General features: G+C 36.8%; 1 protein-coding gene across 4 annotated transcripts in view; it reads left to right on the top strand.

Annotated features, from left to right (window-relative positions):
* The window catches only part of MCTP1 (multiple C2 and transmembrane domain containing 1), a gene marked incomplete at its 3' end in the record, with an annotated part of 270,851 nt that overhangs the window by 98,046 nt on the left and 152,605 nt on the right, over positions 1–20,200 (top strand). For all 4 annotated transcript variants that reach the window (XM_080572689.1, XM_080572690.1, XM_080572687.1 and 1 more), the window contains one exon: positions 17,485–17,627. In XM_080572689.1, coding sequence (XP_080428815.1) covers positions 17,485–17,627 — 143 coding nt within the window. The remainder of the gene's footprint in view (positions 1–17,484; positions 17,628–20,200) is intronic.

Raw genomic sequence — 20,200 nt, 5'->3', positions numbered from 1 at the left:
CTGAGGGAGCTGGGATTGTTCATCCTGGAGAAGAGAAGGCCCCGGTGAGACCTCACAGCAACCTTCAAGTACCTAAAGGGGGCTACAGGAGAACTGGAGAGGGACCCTGTGTCAGGGGTTATAGGGATAGGGTAAGGGGTAAAGGTTTCAAACTAAAAATGGGTATATTTAGATTAGATGTAATGAAGAAATTCATTACTCTGAGGGCGGTGAGACCCAGGCCCAGGCTGCCCAGAGGAGCTGTGGCTGCCCCATCCCTGGCAGTGCCCAAGGCCAGGCTGGATGGGGCTGGGGGCAGCCTGGGCTGCTGGCAGGTGTCCCTGCCCATGGCAGGGGGTGGCACTGGGTGGGCTTTAAGGGCCCTTCCAGCCCAAACCATTCTGTGATTCTATGATCCCAAGCTAAAATCTGTCCATTCATGACTGAATATCCTTGCTGCCATGTTCTGCGTTCCTGTTTGTTTTCTTTTTCTCGTGGTGTTACTCAGACTGAGGATATTGTGAGCAACTGCAGAACTGGAATGAAGGGAACTGCACAGGTGTTAAGCAAGCACTTGGAGGATTTAGATAGCTGCTGAGTGGAAAGTGCACAGAAAGGTGTTAAATTTGGAAAGTCATTTCTCTCTAAATCCTCTCTAGAGTGTAATACTTGATATCTTTTATTCATTTTTTCAAGAATTCCTGTGGTAGCACCAACGTTATTTCACTAAGAATGGGCATGTAAAACTGAATTCTTACTAGACTTTAGTCTAGGTGCAAGAGGAGATTCAGCAAGAAAAGTTCACTTAGGGTATTGAAATGCACAGGGAAAAAAAAGTGGGTCCTGTTCTGAAGTTCTTTGTTCAAATTCTTTTTGCCTCTGAGAAGGACGTTAGAGGGAAATAACTTACGTGCTTGTCACATTCGACACCTGTTTAAAGCCCCTGGTGGAGACAGAATACTGACTTCTCCCAGACCTTTGGTCTGAGCCAGTACCAGCATTTTTGTTGCATTGCCTGCATGCTGAAGCACTGCTTGTGTTAGGGGTTTTGAACCAGAAAGTGATTATGGGACAGTCTGTGGGAGGCACTGTGTAAGGATATATATCCAAATGCTAAATGGAGCTGCTAAAACAGATGTGTTGGATATTAAAATCAGAGGTTGGGAGATTTATCACAGGAGTGTCACAGAGAAGTCATAGGCTATAAGTCTGCAGCAGCCCAGTAAGTCTTCCCTCCAAAACTTTTTCCAGATGCCCTGGAAAAGCCCTCTGCTTAAAACCTGATAATTATTTTTTTTTTCTTTTCTGAGTGCTGTGAATCTCACTCCAAAAGCATACTTGAACTACTGGTTTTAAACTTATATTTTTGTTCCTTAATTCTCGAACTGCAGTTTCACATATCTTTTTAGAAACCTGCTGCTGAACATATTGCAGTCTTGGAATTCAAAGTTGAATTCTCCTTGCATGAATGTTCTGCACACTTTGTCTTACCCAAATTTATAAAAAGACAGCATAACATTCTCAGAGGAAAGGGAAAAGATTGCAGCTGTATTTATGTGGCTAGCAATGCCAGCATTGCTCATGGCTAGTAGTTGATAAATAGCACGGTTGGTAGTCACAACAAAGGAAGAACAGAACATTCTTTCTTCATCAGAGGACCAACATCTTGCTGTTGTCTTCTCAGAGGGTTGAAAATAGGTCTTCATTATCACAAGCAATGTTTCTGTACCAGTGTGTGCAGTATGAGAGCAGGAAATGTAACTATTCTTTTTAACTCCTCAGCTTTGTAGGAAAACCTGTCTTCAATCTGATCAAGCTTTCCTTCCAAGTATCGCTAAGCTGTGGTACCATGGTGACATCCCAGCTCTGCGATGAGACGGTTTACATTTTTCTTCTGGCAAAATCCTATAGTGACCACAAGTAGTTTTTAGAATTTGCTTTATTTAAATGCTTCCCGAAGTAAACTATATAATTAGTTAGATTTTAAAATTTAGTTTCCAATCCTTTTTCCTGTGAGGTCTGTTGAATATCCTTGGTAATTTGGTAGAATTAACAAGATAACCTTACACCCTACATCTTTATGTTGCACCTTTTTTTTTTTTCTAGTTTTGATTTCTCATTTCCTTTTTGTCATACAAAGTTTTTGTGTAATATGTGTATTTTAAGACTTTTTTGCAAGAATTAAAATTTATAGTCTAAAAAAATCTTTGATTTTTTTGCTGGTCTCTCACTTCCATATAGGTTTTATGCAACTACTTCGTATCAGTAACATGCCTTTATGTTTTTTATGCAATATTTTAAGCAAAAAAAAAAACAACTGGCCAAACAAAAAACAACAACAAAAAACCCTTGTGGTTGATTCATTTTTGTTTTAAGAGGGACTTACACTGAGATGTAAACTGAAATGTTGTAGCACAACTGGTGAAAAAGTGAATTGCATTTTAGTCATTGGTATTCTACCATTCTCTTAAGTCCAAGGAACAGTATCAAAATATTCTTTGAAGTGTTCTAGATACCTTTTTTCTCACAGTCTTTTCTTGCTTCACTGGAGTCAGGAAGCCACTCCCTTTAGTGCTCATAGTGCACAAACTTGGGAAATAAATAGCACAGATTAATCCCACTAAGTCTTATGGTTTGTGTTATGTCAATAAACAGACTAGCTACATGATGAATTCGATCACTTCTGGTTTTAAAATTTATAAATTTTACCAGTACACATGAAAACTTATGTGTTCATGCAAAATAGCAAGGGAAAGTTTTGAGTGTAAGTGAATCTTCATTTGGCTTCTTCACAATGATCGGGCGGTAGCTTATTTTGTGTGTGAAATCATCCAAGAAGAGTTCTTGAAAAGAGATGCTTGCAATGTCCTAAGGCCTTGGCCTCTAGTTGGATAATACCACCATACCTCTGTGCCTTTTCAGAAGACTATTCAACAGAGCTGCTTAAGCCTTTTTAACAGGAGTGGAGTTTCTCAACTGCCTGGCTCTGGCACTGAAACCTGTACCTGAAATTTTAAGAAATAAAACAGAAATGGTGTGCAGTTTGTGCCTTAATGCAGAGCAAAGGCTGCCTTTCGATTTGATAAATTTAACATTTTCAATATGAAATGTTTACCTCAGCAAGAAACTAGCTGTTTAAATTGAGCATGATTGGGAGAGATGACAGTCAAAACAAGGAAAAATCCAAATAACTGCAATAATGCGAAAATATATACATAGAGCTTGTATTTTGGCTGGTGAATACTCTGTAACCGTATACAGTGTCAGGATGTGGACGAGAAGTAAATACCAACATGATGATAATAAGTAAAATAAGAGCAATCAGCCTTAAGATACAGCTGATTCTGTGCAACCATAAAACATTGAAAGCACACCTATGTGTAATACAATGCACTTAAAATTATTGAAAAGACTTTTTATGTAAGCTTACCTACAGAGAATGTAATTTATGTTTGAATCATGCATCACTATTGTAGGATATTGAAATTCAATCCTAAAATGTAGTGCTTACAGGGTAATGATGCAGATCTACAAACTGTTCATCTCCACAGTTCAGGTAGATTGGGATTAGGGAATGAATTTTGCGTATTGTGAAATATAGCTAAGTCTATTACAGGGTTGAGAATGATGGGAATGTGCCAGTGGAAAGGTGTGATGAGAGGGTTAATGGCATAAATCAATACTGTAGCGCTTGTTGCATCTTCATGATGTGGGAAATAGTCACAGGGCCATAGCCGAAGAGAAAAGTTACTCAGAATATAACAGGGAGCCAGAAGCCAAATCATTTTTAGAAGGTCTTTCAGATCAGTATTTTTGTGCTACTAAATGGAAACAATTTTCAAAGCATCGTTTTAATTGTATTTCTATTTTAACATTTTTGTTGTGTCTGGAATTTTAGAGCTATTGAATACAAAGGAAATCAGACATAATTTGGTTTTGAATGGAAATCAAAGTTTATATTTAGTTTAAATGAGAATATGCAAGAGTGTTAGCTTATTTTAAGGTGTTTCAAAGGGATTATATTGTTTTATCTGAGTCACAATTATACTTAATGCATTTTTTTAAGCTCTCCAGGAGATACGAATGTCTGGAACAGCTAATTTTTGAAAGCTTAGTTTCTTTACAACAGAGATACTGAGCGTATGATGCTGAAACGAGATCACAGCTTGGCTTGCTTCTTACCCTGGAATTCTTGTATGTAGATGTGTGGCAGCATTCATACTGCATAAAAACATTTACAGGATGTTATATTTAAAGGTACATGGTCATTAGGTACACAGAGGTTTTTATTTGTATTTCAGTAAAGATGCCTAAAATTAAGGAAGAGCCTGCTGCAGTTTTGTGTCTCTTTTCTGTAGAGAGATGTTGGCTTGGTTAAAGAGAATTACAGCTGTGGTTTTATTTCTAACTGTCAACATATACAGATCAGCATTGCCCACTATAAAATGCAGACTGGGAAAATACATTCCAGCTCTACCGTAGCCTTGCTGCTGCAGATGTTTTTCTGTAGCAGTGTGGTGGACACACAGTGTGGCACCACCAAGGAGCTGCTGCTTGCTCTCAGGAGGCCGGTAGTGGTGTGTTCACCTTGCTGAGAGGTAGATCTCAGGCAGGATCCTGGTGGCAGTGGCTCATACCTGATGGTGGCTGAGGAATAATCGATGTTCTGTGATGCAGAAGAGCAAGGAGGAAAGAGTGAAGTGCAAATCTGAGAAACGGGAGGGCAGCGTACCCAGAAGGGCAGAGGTAAGCACCCATCTCATGTGTCGCAAGCAGCTTTGTCCTTCTGAGCAGAAGGTGCCAAAGTCCACAGAAGGATGGGCTTAGCTGTGTTGCTTTAGTTCCTTCTGATCTCACCTCGACGTGGTGCCTGCTGTCACTGGCTGGTCCCTCACTACACTGGTTCACCACCATCAGGCAATCTCCTTAAGCCTCCATGCAGTGTTTTTCTTCTAATATGGCTTTCTGTTTCTGCCATAGCCAGGCATTCTTATGCACTATAGCATATCCTCACTTGGAGGGTGATGGTATCCTCCTGTCACTTTGAAAACTTCAGAAGAAACAGGTGCTCCTTTTTGTGTGGGGAGTTGAAAATAAGTCATCATTTTCACCCTACACACCTTTTTCTCCCTTGTATTTTGGTAAGCATCTGATCTGTGTTTCTCTTAACGTACTGTGGCCCTTGTTTTTATTTTTTCCTTCATTCCTCCATCACAAGAAGAAAGAAACATCTGAGGATACTGCACGGCAGCCTTATAAAAGGACTGCTAAATGCTGTGCCTTTAAGGCGGAGTCTTTTACAGTGGGAAGATGGACTGTCCGAGTCCAGTTCATGTCTCAAGTAAATTTGTGGGATTATTAAATAATTTGAGAACATGCCTTAACATGCCACTCCTTGGGATTTTACAATGAAAAATTCTACAATTCCAAAGCAAACTTAGTGTCAGTTCCTCTGGAGACAGCAACAGTTGCTGTGAATTTCCCCGTGGCAAGGTCTAGCCAAAGCTGCCTGTGAGTGTTGACTGGCAAATAGGGGTATTTTTCAACCAGCACTGTCTGTAGGCTCTTACACTTCACCAGCTTCCTCACAACCCTACTAATTAGGCATCCAAATAAAATACTGAATTTTTGGAGGCTCAGAGTGCTTTGAGCCAGAATTTACATCTGTGAGTAGCAGCATATTTAATGCAGTGAAAATTTAAAAATAAAAATCCCCAAATGGACTTTTATTTATGAGAGTTATGCAGATTACACAAAAATATTTGTTGATATGACTGAGTGGATATTAAACAGATATTTATGAAAGGCAAAAATAACTGTATAGGTTTTTTTTCAAACATATTTTGATGTGTTGCTTTTAGGCACCCTGATTTGAAAATGTCAGTTTGCAGTACACTGGGCAAACTCATATGCTGCAAAGGTAAAGATGTATTAAGGTAGATTGTGGGCCAAGTAAGTTTACTGTATATTTGAAAATCACAAGCATAAAACAAGAAGTACAGCAGGCTTCTTAATAATTCTAGGTACCCTCTAGATTTTAGAATTACAGAATTTATTTCTGATTTTTACAATAAATTCTGTCTATGTTGGAGTTAATACTAGAATCTCTATGAATTTGAGCGGGCCAGAATTTCTTCTCCTGTAACAGTCTTGTGTATAATATAATATATATATATATGTGTGTATGTGTTCAATGTATTAGAATCCTATAAAAATGCAATAGAAAGAAAACAGTAAAATTTTCCTTAATGTCTTTGGAGGAATGCTCTCGATAGATTGCTCACTTTTTCTAGAAAAGGCCATTTGTGCAGTTGTGTTTTACAGTTAAAAAATAAAGGAACAGTTAACTAAGAACTTATAAGTACTTGTGCAGATGTGGATGTATGTTTAGTATTTTGGTTACAGGTCAGTTTTAGAAGAATAGAAGTAAAGAATTTGAAGGAATACTAATGAAACCTGAAGTACTCATACAACGTGTAACAAACAGTAAGAAATGATGCTACTAGGTACAGTGGTGTAAGTTGTGGTGATATAACTTGAAGTACGGTACAACTTGAGATTCAGAGGAGTCCTGCACTCTGAAAATATGTTCTCTAACATGTGAAGACAGCATTTGTTTTTTCAGTTTTAAGGTACCATTGGTCTTCTGGGCATGATCCCATGATACAGTATGAGAAAGAGCACAAATGATGTTTAAATTTGGTTGTAAAGCTTTTGTGCCCGAACACCAATAGCTGACACTGCTGTGATCACTTTGTTGCTGCTCTTAACTACCGGTACAGAATGCTTTTGGATTAGCTTGCCTGTTCACATCAATACAGAGAAAAGCAGTTGTTAGAACAGAATCCATCTGATGTTAGTTGACTACTTACAGAATTTTGTTGTAATTAAAGGAAAAAAAATCAGAATTTTCAGACTTACCTATTGCAGAGACAAACTGCTTCTCTTCCATAACTTAATGTTAATTTCTGCTGTACCGTTTCCTACCTGTGCTCCTGCTTTAATGCTATCTAAAGCAGTATTTTGAACTGCAGTATATGTGATTTCCCTGGGTACATGCTCTAACCTGTACAAAGTAAACAAATCTGTTTTCTCTGTCTTGTCACCTTGTTATACCTTTTATTACCCACACTTTTATGAACAGCATTTTTAGTTGCAATAAGTTACTTCGCTTTTCATTATTCACAAGAAGAAATCTTCAAATTGAGCAAATGCAATATATTTATCTCAACCTCTGCAGCCCCTTTGGACTGATTTCTCCACTGATAATGCAGAATGTTTAGGAAAGGAAGCAGTGCAGAATTATTAAAAGGATAGGTTTTTTTTCATTGTTAGTTTCTAATCAGTTTGAGTTTGGGAGGTCATCTTAAAATCAGGGTTAAGATAATAGCTTATTTTCAATCAAAATATTTTGACTTCTGATGATGTTTTCTTCTATATTAACTTCCATTTGATTTGCTGCTGTCACATTTGTGGTAGTTCTCACTGTCGTAAGAAATGGGAGTTTTGCTAATAGGAGAGGTTAATGGGTCTACTGTAACTACTCCTTGTCTGACTGCTGTATACCAGTGATATTGTTACTTTCTTTTAAGACAGAGTTTGGTGATTAAGTGTTGCCACACCAGTAAGCTAGAATGCAGAAGATAGCAGTCCCAGCAAACACACCTTCTGCCTAAGAGCAGTAAAATGTCTGTCACTGAGACCTGGGAGGAAAAAAAAAACAATTATATGAGTGGAAACCTTGCATTCCTGAGGCTGTTTCTTATCTCTTCTGTATCTTCTCCTCTGTGATCTTATGGCTGTAAAATTCAGAGATGCTTATTTTCTGTCTGAAAATGACTTCAGCATTGACCGTGCTCAGAATTTGACTTAAAACTAGGAAATTCAAACCGCTGGTTTTCTCTGTGGTATGGTCCTAACCAGACTGCACAGAAACTCAGATTTATGAAAAGGACTTTCTGTATTTTTTTCTGAAATGAAATAAAGCTCTTGATCTCTTGATAGCCTTGTAAATTTATTTGCTGCCAAGTCTCAAATAGGAAAGTGAATTGTGGGCATAAGTTGAGTGGACAATCCAACCCTGAGTGAGTTGATTTAAACAGGTGGATGTAGACAAAAGACAGACACAGAGAGATCTGCAATGAGTCCCACTTTTCATAGCAGTATCATGGTGCAGAGGCTCTGGTGGGAGCTACATCAGGTACCACATGGCTAGCTGGTCAAGGGCTGCTCTGTGCTGGTGTGGCCTCAGGTTCTGTTTTGTGTGTGGTTTGGGGCACCACAGCATAAGAAGGATGTAAAACTGTTAAAGAATGTCCAAAGGAGGGCTACAAAATGGTGAAGGATCTCCAGGGCAAGACGTATGAGGAGCAGCTGAGGTCCCTGGGTTTGTTCAGCCCAGAGCAGAGCAGGCCGAGGGGAGGCCTCATGGCGGCCTGCAGCTCCCTCACGAGGGGAGCGGAGGGGCAGGCGCTGGGCTCTGCTCTCTGGGGACAGCGACAGGACCCGAGGGGACAGCATGGAGCTGGGACAGGGGAGGGTCAGGCTGGGTGTTAGGGAAAGGTTCTGCACCCAGAGGTGGTCGGGCACTGGGACAGGCTGCCCGGGGACGTGGTCACGGCACTGAGTCAGTTGGAGTTCAAGGAGCATTTGGACAACGCTCTCGGAGAAGTGAATTGTTTTGGGGTGATCCTGTGTGGAGCCAGGTGTTGGACTTGATGATTCTTGTGTATCCCTTCCAACTTGGGTTATTCAGTGAGTCTATGACACATGGCATGATATTGAAAAGGAAGGACAAACTGAGTTGAAGCGAGGCTGCTCACTTGGAAATAACAGATAATAATAGGTAATAGAGGAGCCCAGATTTTTGTTGGAGGCCAAGAGTTTCCTACTCGTCCAGTAGGAGCAGCAAGAGATAGCTATAGGATACAATGTGGTGTTTCCTACCAAGTTACCATTATTTCAAGCCCTGAAGGCTTATTGAACTGGGTGTCACATTAATACCTCATCATTGACAAATACGTTGAAAGCACGTATGATGTGGCTCTGTCCTTGTTCAGGTTCTGCCTTGTAAATTATCATGGTCTGGAGGCATCATTTGGAACTTCTTCCTCTCAAACAAGAAATGTGTAGTTCTCATACCATTTTTGCTAGTTCCAGAAATGATAAAAATAAATAACTTTTTTTTTTTTTTTTCTGAGACTGACAGAAGACTCTGTTAACACTAGAGATCTTTCACTTGGAAATGTCTATTTTTGGTTTAAGATCAGTACTGGGAATAAAACGTTCTTTTTTTTAATTATTATTATTTTTTAATTAATACCATGATGAATATAACAGGGAATTGTTTATCCAGCAACTGCATTCATTTAATGCTTCTCAAATAATTTCCCTTTCCTTCAGTTTCATTACCATATTTCTTATTCTTTAAGTATTGTAGGAACATGTTTATTATTCACTTCAATTTCACATGACAATGTGTTCTGTAGTTAAATGGATTTTTCCTTTGGTAGGTATGTGGAGTATAATGCTAGCATTGCAGATTAGAAAATGTACTTGTTTGTTGCTTGTATTTGTGGAGGCTAAGCTTTCATTCCTATTTAATAGCTTTTATTCTCAAAGAACATATGAATATTCATAAGAGGAGGAAAAGTGTGTATGCTCCTGGTTACAACTCTAAGTCATTTTATGAATGCAGGTGTTCAATGAGTAAGTCATCCCAAGTTGTAAACATCTGACTGAAGCTTTGAATCATTTTGTTCCTATAACCACGAAGTAACAGAGGTAAAGCAAGAGGACTTTGACGGTGCTAAAAATAAGGTTAAAAATAATAATAATAATAATAATAATAATAATAATAATAATAATAGGCTGTCCAGCCACATATAAACTGTCAGGCATAATATGTTACTAAAGTGGTATGGTTTAAATACTGTGCCACTGTAGTGCAATCAAAGATGCAGACATTTGTGTCAAAAATTGAGTGATGTTCCTAAGTGGACAATTGCAGTGAGAATTCGTACCAAGATCAAAAGACAGATTCTTCAGATCACATTACCTACTGGACAGGGAAGATGATGTACCACTTGAGTACTTTAAGTTACCCCAGGAGCCAAAATCCTCATGAAACCTGTTGTTAGTAATGCAGGTAAATTATTGCAGGTTGGTGGCAGCATCTTGACTTGGGACTTCGAGACCACTGTCCTCTGATTCATGTGGAAGAATCTGGTCTGTTAATTCAAAGTCATTACATGGCAATAAACACCTGTGTTTTTAAAGTGTCTAAAAGTGAATTGAAAGTCGTGCTTTGTTTGCATGCTACTATGTCTATTGTGGTTTTTGTTTGTTTGTGTGTTTTGTTTCTCAGATGACCTTAAAAAAAGTAAGGAAATAACAACATTAATGTTTTTAACTAGAAAATTAGAACGTTGTTTTAAGGCAAGTTTTATATACTGTGTTTCTGTGAATGTTCCTTCATAGTGGAAGCTCTTCTTCACACGACTTTAGCAGGGATTGCCTATGCCATGAGTATGAGTTTCAGCTGAGGTATTAAATACTCACTGTACCTTTTGGTTGTTGTTGTGCCTGACATATGTGAGCTGCATGCTGCTAGAGGCTTCTATTTTTGCTTTACCTAACATTTTTATTTTCCATAAGATAAAAATAAATAAGCTACAGCTGAGATCTGATCAGAGATCTGATTGTATTTCAGCGTTTATTTAATGTGTAGTAACTATCGTCCCTGGGGAATGGGAAAAAAATTACTAATAAAGAGATTGTTGACTGTATTGTTACATTGACAAGGGCAAATCACATTTGTCTATTGCAACTATATAAAAATACATATATTATTTCTGTTAAGCTGGAAGATATAATGCATAAGACCTACAGCGAACTGTATGCTTTAGAGAAAGCAAAGCAGATTTTTCTGTCTGTATGAGAAGAGGTGAAACCTCTGACTGATTTTGCAAGAGATGTCTGTCGTCACAAATAGATGATCGTGCTCTAAACAATTTCAGGAATATTGTAATTTCAGTCATAAGCTTTTAGGAGTGGTATATCCTTTGGTCAGGGGATGTACTTCTGTTTACCCTGAGTAATTAGAAAAATAATTCATGCTGTAAGGATCACATTTCTGTAACATACTTAAATTCTGTTTGAATGAATCTGACTTCAGCCATGCTTAAGATTAAATAAGTTTTCTTGAAATTAGGCTGACCTTTGAGTACTTGATCTTTGTCTATCCTGTGCTATGCCAGTCTGTTTTTATCATTCCTTCTATTTCACAAGCATAATTAGTATTTGTTTAGATGGGTATTTATTAAACAAAGATGATTGTCATGGGCAATACTGAAATCTAGCAGTTAGACTGCCTTTTTCTTGAAAGAAATGAGTCTTCAAAAGAAAGATAAAAAACTATGACTGCTATAACCAACTTTTCTTTTTTTTTTTAATGGGCACTGAATAATTAAAATCTTGTATTCCCTATTGACTCCTGAGTAGAAGATCTCTGAATCCTGTAGCGCTTGTGTGCTCACTGTAAATTTGTAATTGGCATCTTCATTCTTAGGATATTAATATTCCATAAGTGCTTTTTAAAGTAATTAGTGTCCTTCTTAGGTGAATTGGGTGGATAATTCTTTGTTAGGTGGACAGAAGGACAGAAACTAGGATTATTGATGGAAAAGCTGCATTTTTTACTGTATGCAATAGTGTAAGTAAATAAGATGAATTACTATTTTTGTTTGTTAAATTAATATAAAATAGCTTTTGGAAATATTTTCCTTAGTTTTAGTAATAGAATAGGGGACTGTCAGTACTCCTGAGCAGACATATTCTTTATGTTTCTTTTTATGAGACTTTTCATATCACAATTTGGAAATATTAAATATGTAAAATACTAGAAACTGATGCACGTTTCGCTTGATATACTCAATTAACACATACTTGAGAACCATCCTCCCAGTTTTTCTTCTACCTTGGTTGTAAAAAAGAAAATGACTTGAGACTGAGAAACTTCATTATAGGGGAACAAAGTGAATGGAGTTGGAAAGAAAGAAAAAGGGTTCTCCAAGGAATGAATCCGGACCAAATGCTTGTATTAATAATTAAGCTTCTCAGGAACTGTGATGTCGAAGTTACTGTGCATCTACGTACTGGTATGAAGTTATCATGGTGTAAATAATTAACTTTTTTTAATTATTTATACATCAGGACATAAGATTGGATTTTCTGAAATGGATTTATTTGCATAATGATTATTTGATGATCAGATATGGGTAAAAATCTAGTGAAGTCCTTTATGTGATAGTCCTTGAAGTTAAGGAAAAGGCAAAACCTTTCACAGTGAAAGTGAAGAAAAGCTTGTATTTATGACCGGGGATGGTACACAGTCAATGGGTCCTACCTTTTTTTTTTTTTTTTTTTTTTTTGTAAGGTCTCACTCATAGGCAGTGGAGGCTGAGTTGTCTGAACTGCTGTGAAATGGAGCCTTATGAATTAAAGCAGACTGAAATTTCAGTTGGCTCATTCTCTATGGCACACAGAAAATCTGTGGAATTTCAGGAGCTGCCTCATGAGACGTGCAGGTGTTCCTGTATGAAAACATCTGAAAGAGGGATGGGATTGGCCTTCAGGAGGAGTTGCAGTGAAGGTCGCACTAATAGGTATTAGGACCCTGTCCTGATTTACCAACTCTAGTGTCATGCTTTTAGCCATTTGCTTTCTTTCTCTAAAAACCGTAGGTAAAATGAAGCGATTCCAAGATTGTAATTAAAATTGAATAATAATAGAAACACGACAGTGGTTTAATTATAGCTCTGAGAATAAATTAATTAAGAATATGCCTTGACCTTATTTCATTATTTTTGCTTCCAGATATGTGCACATTGCCTTTTTTCTTGCACTGTTGAAAATTTATTTTCTCCCATATTTATGGGAAGTTTATTGCTTTTTATCTTGTGCGCATTCCCGCAATATTCCTCATGTGTGCTGTACAGGAGCAAGCTCTTTTTAATTAATGTGATTTCCAATTAATATTCTTTAAAGCTTGCATCTTTTCAAAGCACTAGGCCGAACTGTGTCTAAGTGTGCATTCAATCGCACATGTGTAATGAATCCAAAGGAGACTTTTGATTTGTATTAGGTGCTGGAGGGGATGCAACTTTTGTTACATTACCACTTACATTACCTTAGTAGCTTAGTTCCTCTGTAGGCTGGGAAAAAATAAAATAAAATAACAAAACACACTGCTGTGAAAAATTGTGACAGAAAAATTTCTGTCCATGTGGCTTATTTTGCAGCAGTGATTAACTGCCTACTGGGAAGAACTTAATGAATTGTGTTATTTGCTTTTTCTCCTATGACTAAAGGAGAGAGGAGAGTAAGATTGTTTTTCAGATTTGTTCTGCTTTGCTTTCTTGACAGTTTTAAAAACAAGTGTTTCACAGGAGAAAGTTAACTTTTTTAAGATTGTCCAAAAGCAATAATTTGAAATCAGATTTTAAATTGCAGTAATGAGAATCTGAACTGTTTAGAAGCTTTTGATGGGCACAAGCACTGTTCTCTTTCAGGAACGGGCTTGCAAATGGCTTTCTGTTCTGAAAGTTATTCTGGACTGCGAGTGAAATGCAGTGGTGGAGAAATGAATGCCTGTTGTAGTTAAATAGCTTTAATTAAATCAGTTAATTCCCTTGTGTGATAAATTTACTTGGTAGCTCAGCATTTCTATAAAATGCATTTTTTTTTCTTCTTGATATATGAAGTATAAAAATATCTGTAGATGAAACAGCAGCTAAAAGTGCTGTTTTTCAGTATTGTTCATCTGCATTATAATATATTTATGTACAAGCATGAATACTTTTTGCCTGTGTTTTCTGTTTTCAGTACAAGGTTTTAAAATTTGCCTTTAGACTTTCAACGTCTGGTTCCCATTGCTCTAGATAAATCTTCAGCTGAGGTTTTTTGAAGAAGCTGTTTGACTTCTGCTCTCCTTGAGTCAAGTATAGAAATACTGTAGGTAAATATGGAGACCTTTGCTTCCTCCTTCTCTCTCATTAGCACCAGTTAAGGGGGAGCAGTCTCAAGCTCATTACTTGGTCTCATAGTTGCGTTTACCCCTCTGTTCATTGCTGAATTTTCTTAGGTTAGCATTTATCCCATTATATTAAATAAGATTTAATTAAGGAAAAGAATCTGGTCAACAGGAGGCCAAATATGTTGAAAGGCCTGTTACAAAGCCTCAGAAACCAATTACGTTTATGTATAGAATTTATTGAGAATGTTTCCTTTCTATGAGATATAACGTTGATTATTATTGTGGTGAAATTTGCCTGTGAGGTGTTTTCTTTCTGATTACTCTCCTATGGTTCCTTCTGCAAAGCAGTTTAGTATACTTCTGAACAAACACTTCGAAAACACTTTCTCCTGCAAAATGTTTTTATCTTTCTGTGTGTCCAAGATCTAATCTAAGCCTTAAACCTGCAAAGCTAAACTCATCTTAGGTGACGTCTACATAGGGAGAAGTGTTGGATTCAGGACAGTCAGCGCATCCGTACGTGTTAGCGTGTGGGTCCTGCAGGGCCAGAGGAGCCTTCTTCCACAGGATCGAGGAACAACCGCTGTGGTGGTGGCAAGTTTCTCCACTGAAATTCAGCAACGTCTTTAGGTGTTTGTTTGGCTAAGCCTCCTTAGCAAAGAGAGGCTGCCACCCTGTGTGGAGAATCCTTATTGCCTTTACACAGGCAACGGTGCAGCTTCAGCAAAATATCGGTATTACAGAATCATAGATTCTATAGTTGCACAGTTCGGCTTTTTTTGTAAGATTTTAAGCTCATGAGTGAAGGCTTATTGTTTTGTTGTTAGCTGCTACAGGTAGAATAAACATTTGGGCTATTAGGCCTTGGTGTATCAGGTTCATTTGAATGGTTTGATAACAAGGAAAACGATTAAAAATCTGGGATTTGAGTAACAGGAATCCATGACTGGGTATCATTTTTTTTTTTTAGGCCCATTCTGAAGGCTTGTAGATTTTTACTGGGTTTGTGTGAGGTTAAGATCAAAAGTAAAATGATTTTTATAAAACGGCGAAATTGTACTTATGTAGATTGAACTGAGGTTGTTAATTAAAACACACATTATGATTTTATTATATATTTAAAATCCTATTAGCATATGATTAATATTGTACCATTAATAATGCAATATTAATATAATATTAATACAATATAATTATATCAATTATGCAATATTAATATTATGTGTTAATAGGCATCTATAATTGCTATGTATCTGAAAAAAATATTATTTTTATTGTTATAATACATACTAAAATTGGGACCCTGTGACACAGAGCTGTGCAGGAGGTCATTTGATCCTGTTCAGCAGAACTTTTTAGAGGGAAAGGGGTTTTGGCTTCTGCTGTGCCTTCTTTCATGCTCTGCTGCTCAGCACAAAATTCCAGGTACATTCCAGAAAAACCTTTTGTTTCCTTGGCGGGGGGGGTGTTTAAAAAAGAATACTGGCTTGACACTTGGGCTCAGTGTGTGCTGTTCAAACACTACACCTAGGGTTTTCCTCAACTCTGCAGGGCATTAGTGAAGGATTGCATGACTGATGCGATATTTTTTATTTAATTTTGTCTTTCTTTATATGCAAACTTTAAAAAATCTGATGGTCTTTCTTCGAGGAATGTGAAAGGTCTGTGAAGGGCACAGAACTTCTATCTAATTGGTTCTAGTGAGCTCTTGGCTTTAAAGTGGATATGTGTCAAAGCAAGGTTCAAGCATCCATTGCACAATGTTACAAAGCCTGAGATTTTGCAATACATTGTAAATGGAAGTAACATTTGATATGCTTCACTACTAAATTTGTTGCATAAAAATGAATTAAAATTAAATTGTTTGACATCTGTGTCCTGAAATATTCATGAGCTATGTATCTCACAACACTGTTTTATATTAATTTCGAACATCAAGAGAATTTTGTGAAATTTGCAGAATAAAAAGAATTGGTTAAAGACCAGCTAATCTGCAGCTCAAGGCAGCAGTGAGGAAAATCACAGGGAGAATTATGGCTCGTGGGAGATATATGGCTCACATTCCTCTTGCTGATTTGTTAGTGTCCATGTTCAAAGGATTTCACAGTATGAATTCAAACACATGATCTTTGCCTTACAAATAAATTGTCACCACTACTTAACTACATAACTAAGGAAAAAGTGATTTGTGCTAGAGTAAACTTTTTATGCCACTGAGAGACTGTCCCAGTAATGACAAAAGCGAATGACGGCAGCCCTCTTACATGCGAGATCCCAGTTCCCACAGCTAGATTTTTGAAAGGGATATATAATTTTAGCTAAAGAGTACTGACATCTTGTGGCTGCATGAAACAGTGCAAAGAGCTGTAGTCGTGCCAGACTCTGAAGAGCACGTTGCAGTTTTAATAAAAGACAATCACTGCGTTTCCTTACGGATGTAAACACAAATGTCTGGAATATGTAGCCCATTAATGGTGCGAAGAAAGACTGTTCCCTGTTTTAGCTCATGAAGATGTAATTTTGTTCATCTTAGATGTATTGTTGATTTTGAAATCAGCTTGAATCCATTAGACTCAAATATTGTTAGGGCTGACAAACAGCTGGCAGAGAAGCAGAAAGATGAATGCCATCCGAAATTTTTCACTGAGATGAATTTCATGTACATAAAAGTGAAATGTTACCAATTGGCATTTTAGGGAAAGCAATTAGTTTGAATTTTCTATCAAACCTTTTCCTTTCCTTTGAAGTCTTAACTACGTCTTTTGCAATCAAAATGCTTTTTTTTTGTTTTTTGATGCTTTTGCACCCATGCCCTATCCATGGCCCATTCACGGCATTTTTAACGTTTCTATTTCAGTTCTTTATGGGGTTACAGGTCTGGTCAGTCAACTGTTACTTATATCACGGAGCTTAAGCCTGTGCCTGCCTGCTGTTACATGGTCGCTGCAGGAAGCACATGAACTTTGTGGCTTGAATTTAGGGTTAGTTTGCTCACCCTGACGGGTGTAGGAAGTCTTCATGCAAGAGGGAATCCTGGACGCAATAAAGTCAATGAAGAGTTACACCGGTGATGTCCGTGGAGACAGGATTCATTCTTAACATCTGCCCATGCGTTTTCAGAGACTTAGTGTAATTAATGTATTACAGAAATTAATATTATAATCTATTTTTTCTGATTACATTAAGATAAGATCCTAGTCCTGATAAGTTCATTATTTTGTTAACTAAAGACTACAGCGGAAAAGCCAGTATTGAGTTTGGATGGCAAACAACAGAAAGTGATGCAAGCACCCATTCGATATCAGCACAGAGAATTAGCTGAGTAATGACACTGTGTAAAATAAATGGTGATAATAAAAAAGTAATTCTTTCCTCAGCTGATGTTTTTAGTTTGACTATCAGTAAAAAATTACATTTTTATCTGTATTGTATTGAAAGGACATAATTAACAATATGTATTTTGTTAACAGGAACCAGTGATCCATACGTCAAGTTCAAACTTGGAGGAAAAGAAGTATTTAGAAGTAAAACAATACACAAGAACCTCAATCCTGTATGGGAAGAAAAAACTTCCATTCTTATAGATAATCCAAGAGAACCTATATATGTAAAGGTATTTATGTCTGACAAATTACAACCAAAGAGTTATTGAAGGAAAGTACAGATTATAATTGCTGTAAAAGTTATTGTGAAGTACTGCATTATATAAAAAAAAATAAAAAAAAATTGAGGTGAAATAAATTAAATACACATAATAATAACATGAGAACTTCCCTTTTAAAGTTCAGTAGAGGCATTTTAGTTTGTTTCAGGCTGTAATTATTTCATGCTTCTTAAAGCATCCTTAAGAGAAGGTCACAGAAAGAAAACTGCACTGTATATTGATGGCATGCCATTTATGTGTAGAAACATTGTATAATTCTGACATGAAGCGTAATCTATCCCATTAAAAGCAATTCTTTCCTGACATTAACTTCAGAATTAATCAATGTATGTGCCTAATTCTCTCATTTTTTTCTTGTTCCTGCCTGAACACAATGGGTTTGCTTATATGTTTTGTAATGCTTTCTGTTTTTTTTTTTGTCTTTACATTATAACTCTACCCATTATGTCACAGGTGAGGATGATTTTGTCATGACAGAGGCATCATCTGTGCCAAAATATCGGATAGCTTGAGTTTAAATCAAAGTGAGGCCAGCGATGCTCAGAGTTAATTGCAACAGTGCCGTTAGTATTTCTTAGTTATCCTTATTAGAAAGGAAACATCCATCTGTGTATGCATTCCATGGAATGGAAAAGCACTTTTCTGGCCCGAATTGTTTATGGTGATCTGTTTCCAAATGGGATTCTTCATTTTGTAAAACAATGTAGATAGAAATTAAATTCTAAAAATGTTACAGGAAATATAGTTTTAGGATTCTAATTAGAACATACATAGGATACTTTGAGAAAGGTTAGAAAATTAAGTCATACCTATAATGTAATTTGTCAGAATACTCAGTTTAGTATCAGTGTTAATCTGAAATAGCTGACAAAAACTGTAACTGACATACAAAATTATAGAATTTTTTAGTAGATAAATGTCAGTTAAGCAGTCTTTGAGTATGGCTCTGTATTGTAAGTTTTATGTGTTCTGCTCAAATAATTATAATTCTTAATTGGCACTTTCCTGCTCTTACTACTCTTAGGGATTAGTAAGGAATGAATACATGCCCAGTACTCTAAAACAGAGAAACAGATTCAAAGGGGGGATGCTTACTACATAACTACCTATTTTGATTTGTTTATGCCAAATAGCAACCCTGCAGTAAAGTGTCAAGGGAACAGCAGTATGCTTTTTTTTTTTTCTAGAAAGTAGATGTTAACAGGTATAATACCTATCTATCCATGTACGTACTATGAAAACATTGTCTAAATATTGCCGTTTTTATAGCTCGTCCAGATATTTTAAGACATGGCTAAATTATACTAACTCAACTGTAAAGGTCCATTGGACATTTTCATCTTTAATTTGTAGGGTGAGAAAGCAAATCTATTCTGCAAGAATAACAGAAATTTCATCATTCATTTTCCTTTCACACTAGAATGAAAATGAGACAGAAAAAATATGACAGTACCTGCTCAGGTAGATCAGTGGCTATAGTGGATTTATATACAAAAATGTATATTCAATCCTTTGTGTGCCACAGCAGTGCTGTCGCCGCTAAACTCTTTATTTGTGGATGATGAGTAGCTTTAACTGCTGGAAAAAGAGTTTCTGTAATGCAATAGTTGAAGTATTTATATCAAAATCAAATGCCTTGAGTCCAGGCCTCTCACTTCTCGGTTAAATGTTATCATTACTAGCTATTGATGAGTATCATTCTTACTTAGAGCTGAAGGTATGTTCTGGTCCTCAGAAATTCTCAAAACAATATTTGACAAGAAAATCTAACTTACCTAGAAAATTTGATTTTGAAAATTGACATTTTCCAGCTTTTGATTTCTGTAGTTTTATGTCATAACTTTACTTTGTTGCCATACATCTTTTTGTTTTTTCCCTCCCAAAGCCATCCCTGAATGGTTTGTTATTCTTCCTTCTGACTTGAGAAAGTGTAATACATCTCAAATCATGATGCAGCTCAATGTAATACCCAGAGGTTCTAGTCTGGATTTCAGTAAATTTCTCCAGGTACTTTCTCTTTGAGATAGAGAGCTAGTAGGCAGCATTCTCACAGTAGTACTAAGCGTCACTATTTTCTTAATGCATACCTATGAAGTCATCAACTTAGATTATAATATTTCTAAAACTTAAAAACTTATACAATCTTCAAAAGCCAGACTAATACTGTTTTTTAATTCCTAATACTGTCGCAAGTGCTGTTAATAACCCACTTTACACAATCATATCACAGCTTTCTTTCTAAACTTCATAAAGTTCATACGAGTGTTAATTCATGTCTAACAAATCAGTGATTCTCCTTGATTTAGTTTTTCTTTTGGTCTTCCTCTCTTTGTGCCTACGTTTATAAAAATGCTTTTCTCTTTGTGCAACAGGCGTTGTTTTCATATGCAGTCTATTAGCTGTATACGTCTGTGTCTGTACATTATGCATTCTGACTTTTAAATAAGAAGTTTCAAAATTTACTTTGTGGCCAGAAAGTTACATGATGCTTTCAGTTATTCCTGATTTAACGTGAGGAACAC

Source organism: Anser brachyrhynchus, assembly GCF_964034855.1.
Source record: "Anser brachyrhynchus genome assembly, chromosome: Z".
Classification (NCBI taxonomy): domain Eukaryota; kingdom Metazoa; phylum Chordata; class Aves; order Anseriformes; family Anatidae; genus Anser; species Anser brachyrhynchus.
Note: the sequence above shows the minus strand (reverse complement) of the source record. Positions and strands in the feature narration are given on the sequence as shown.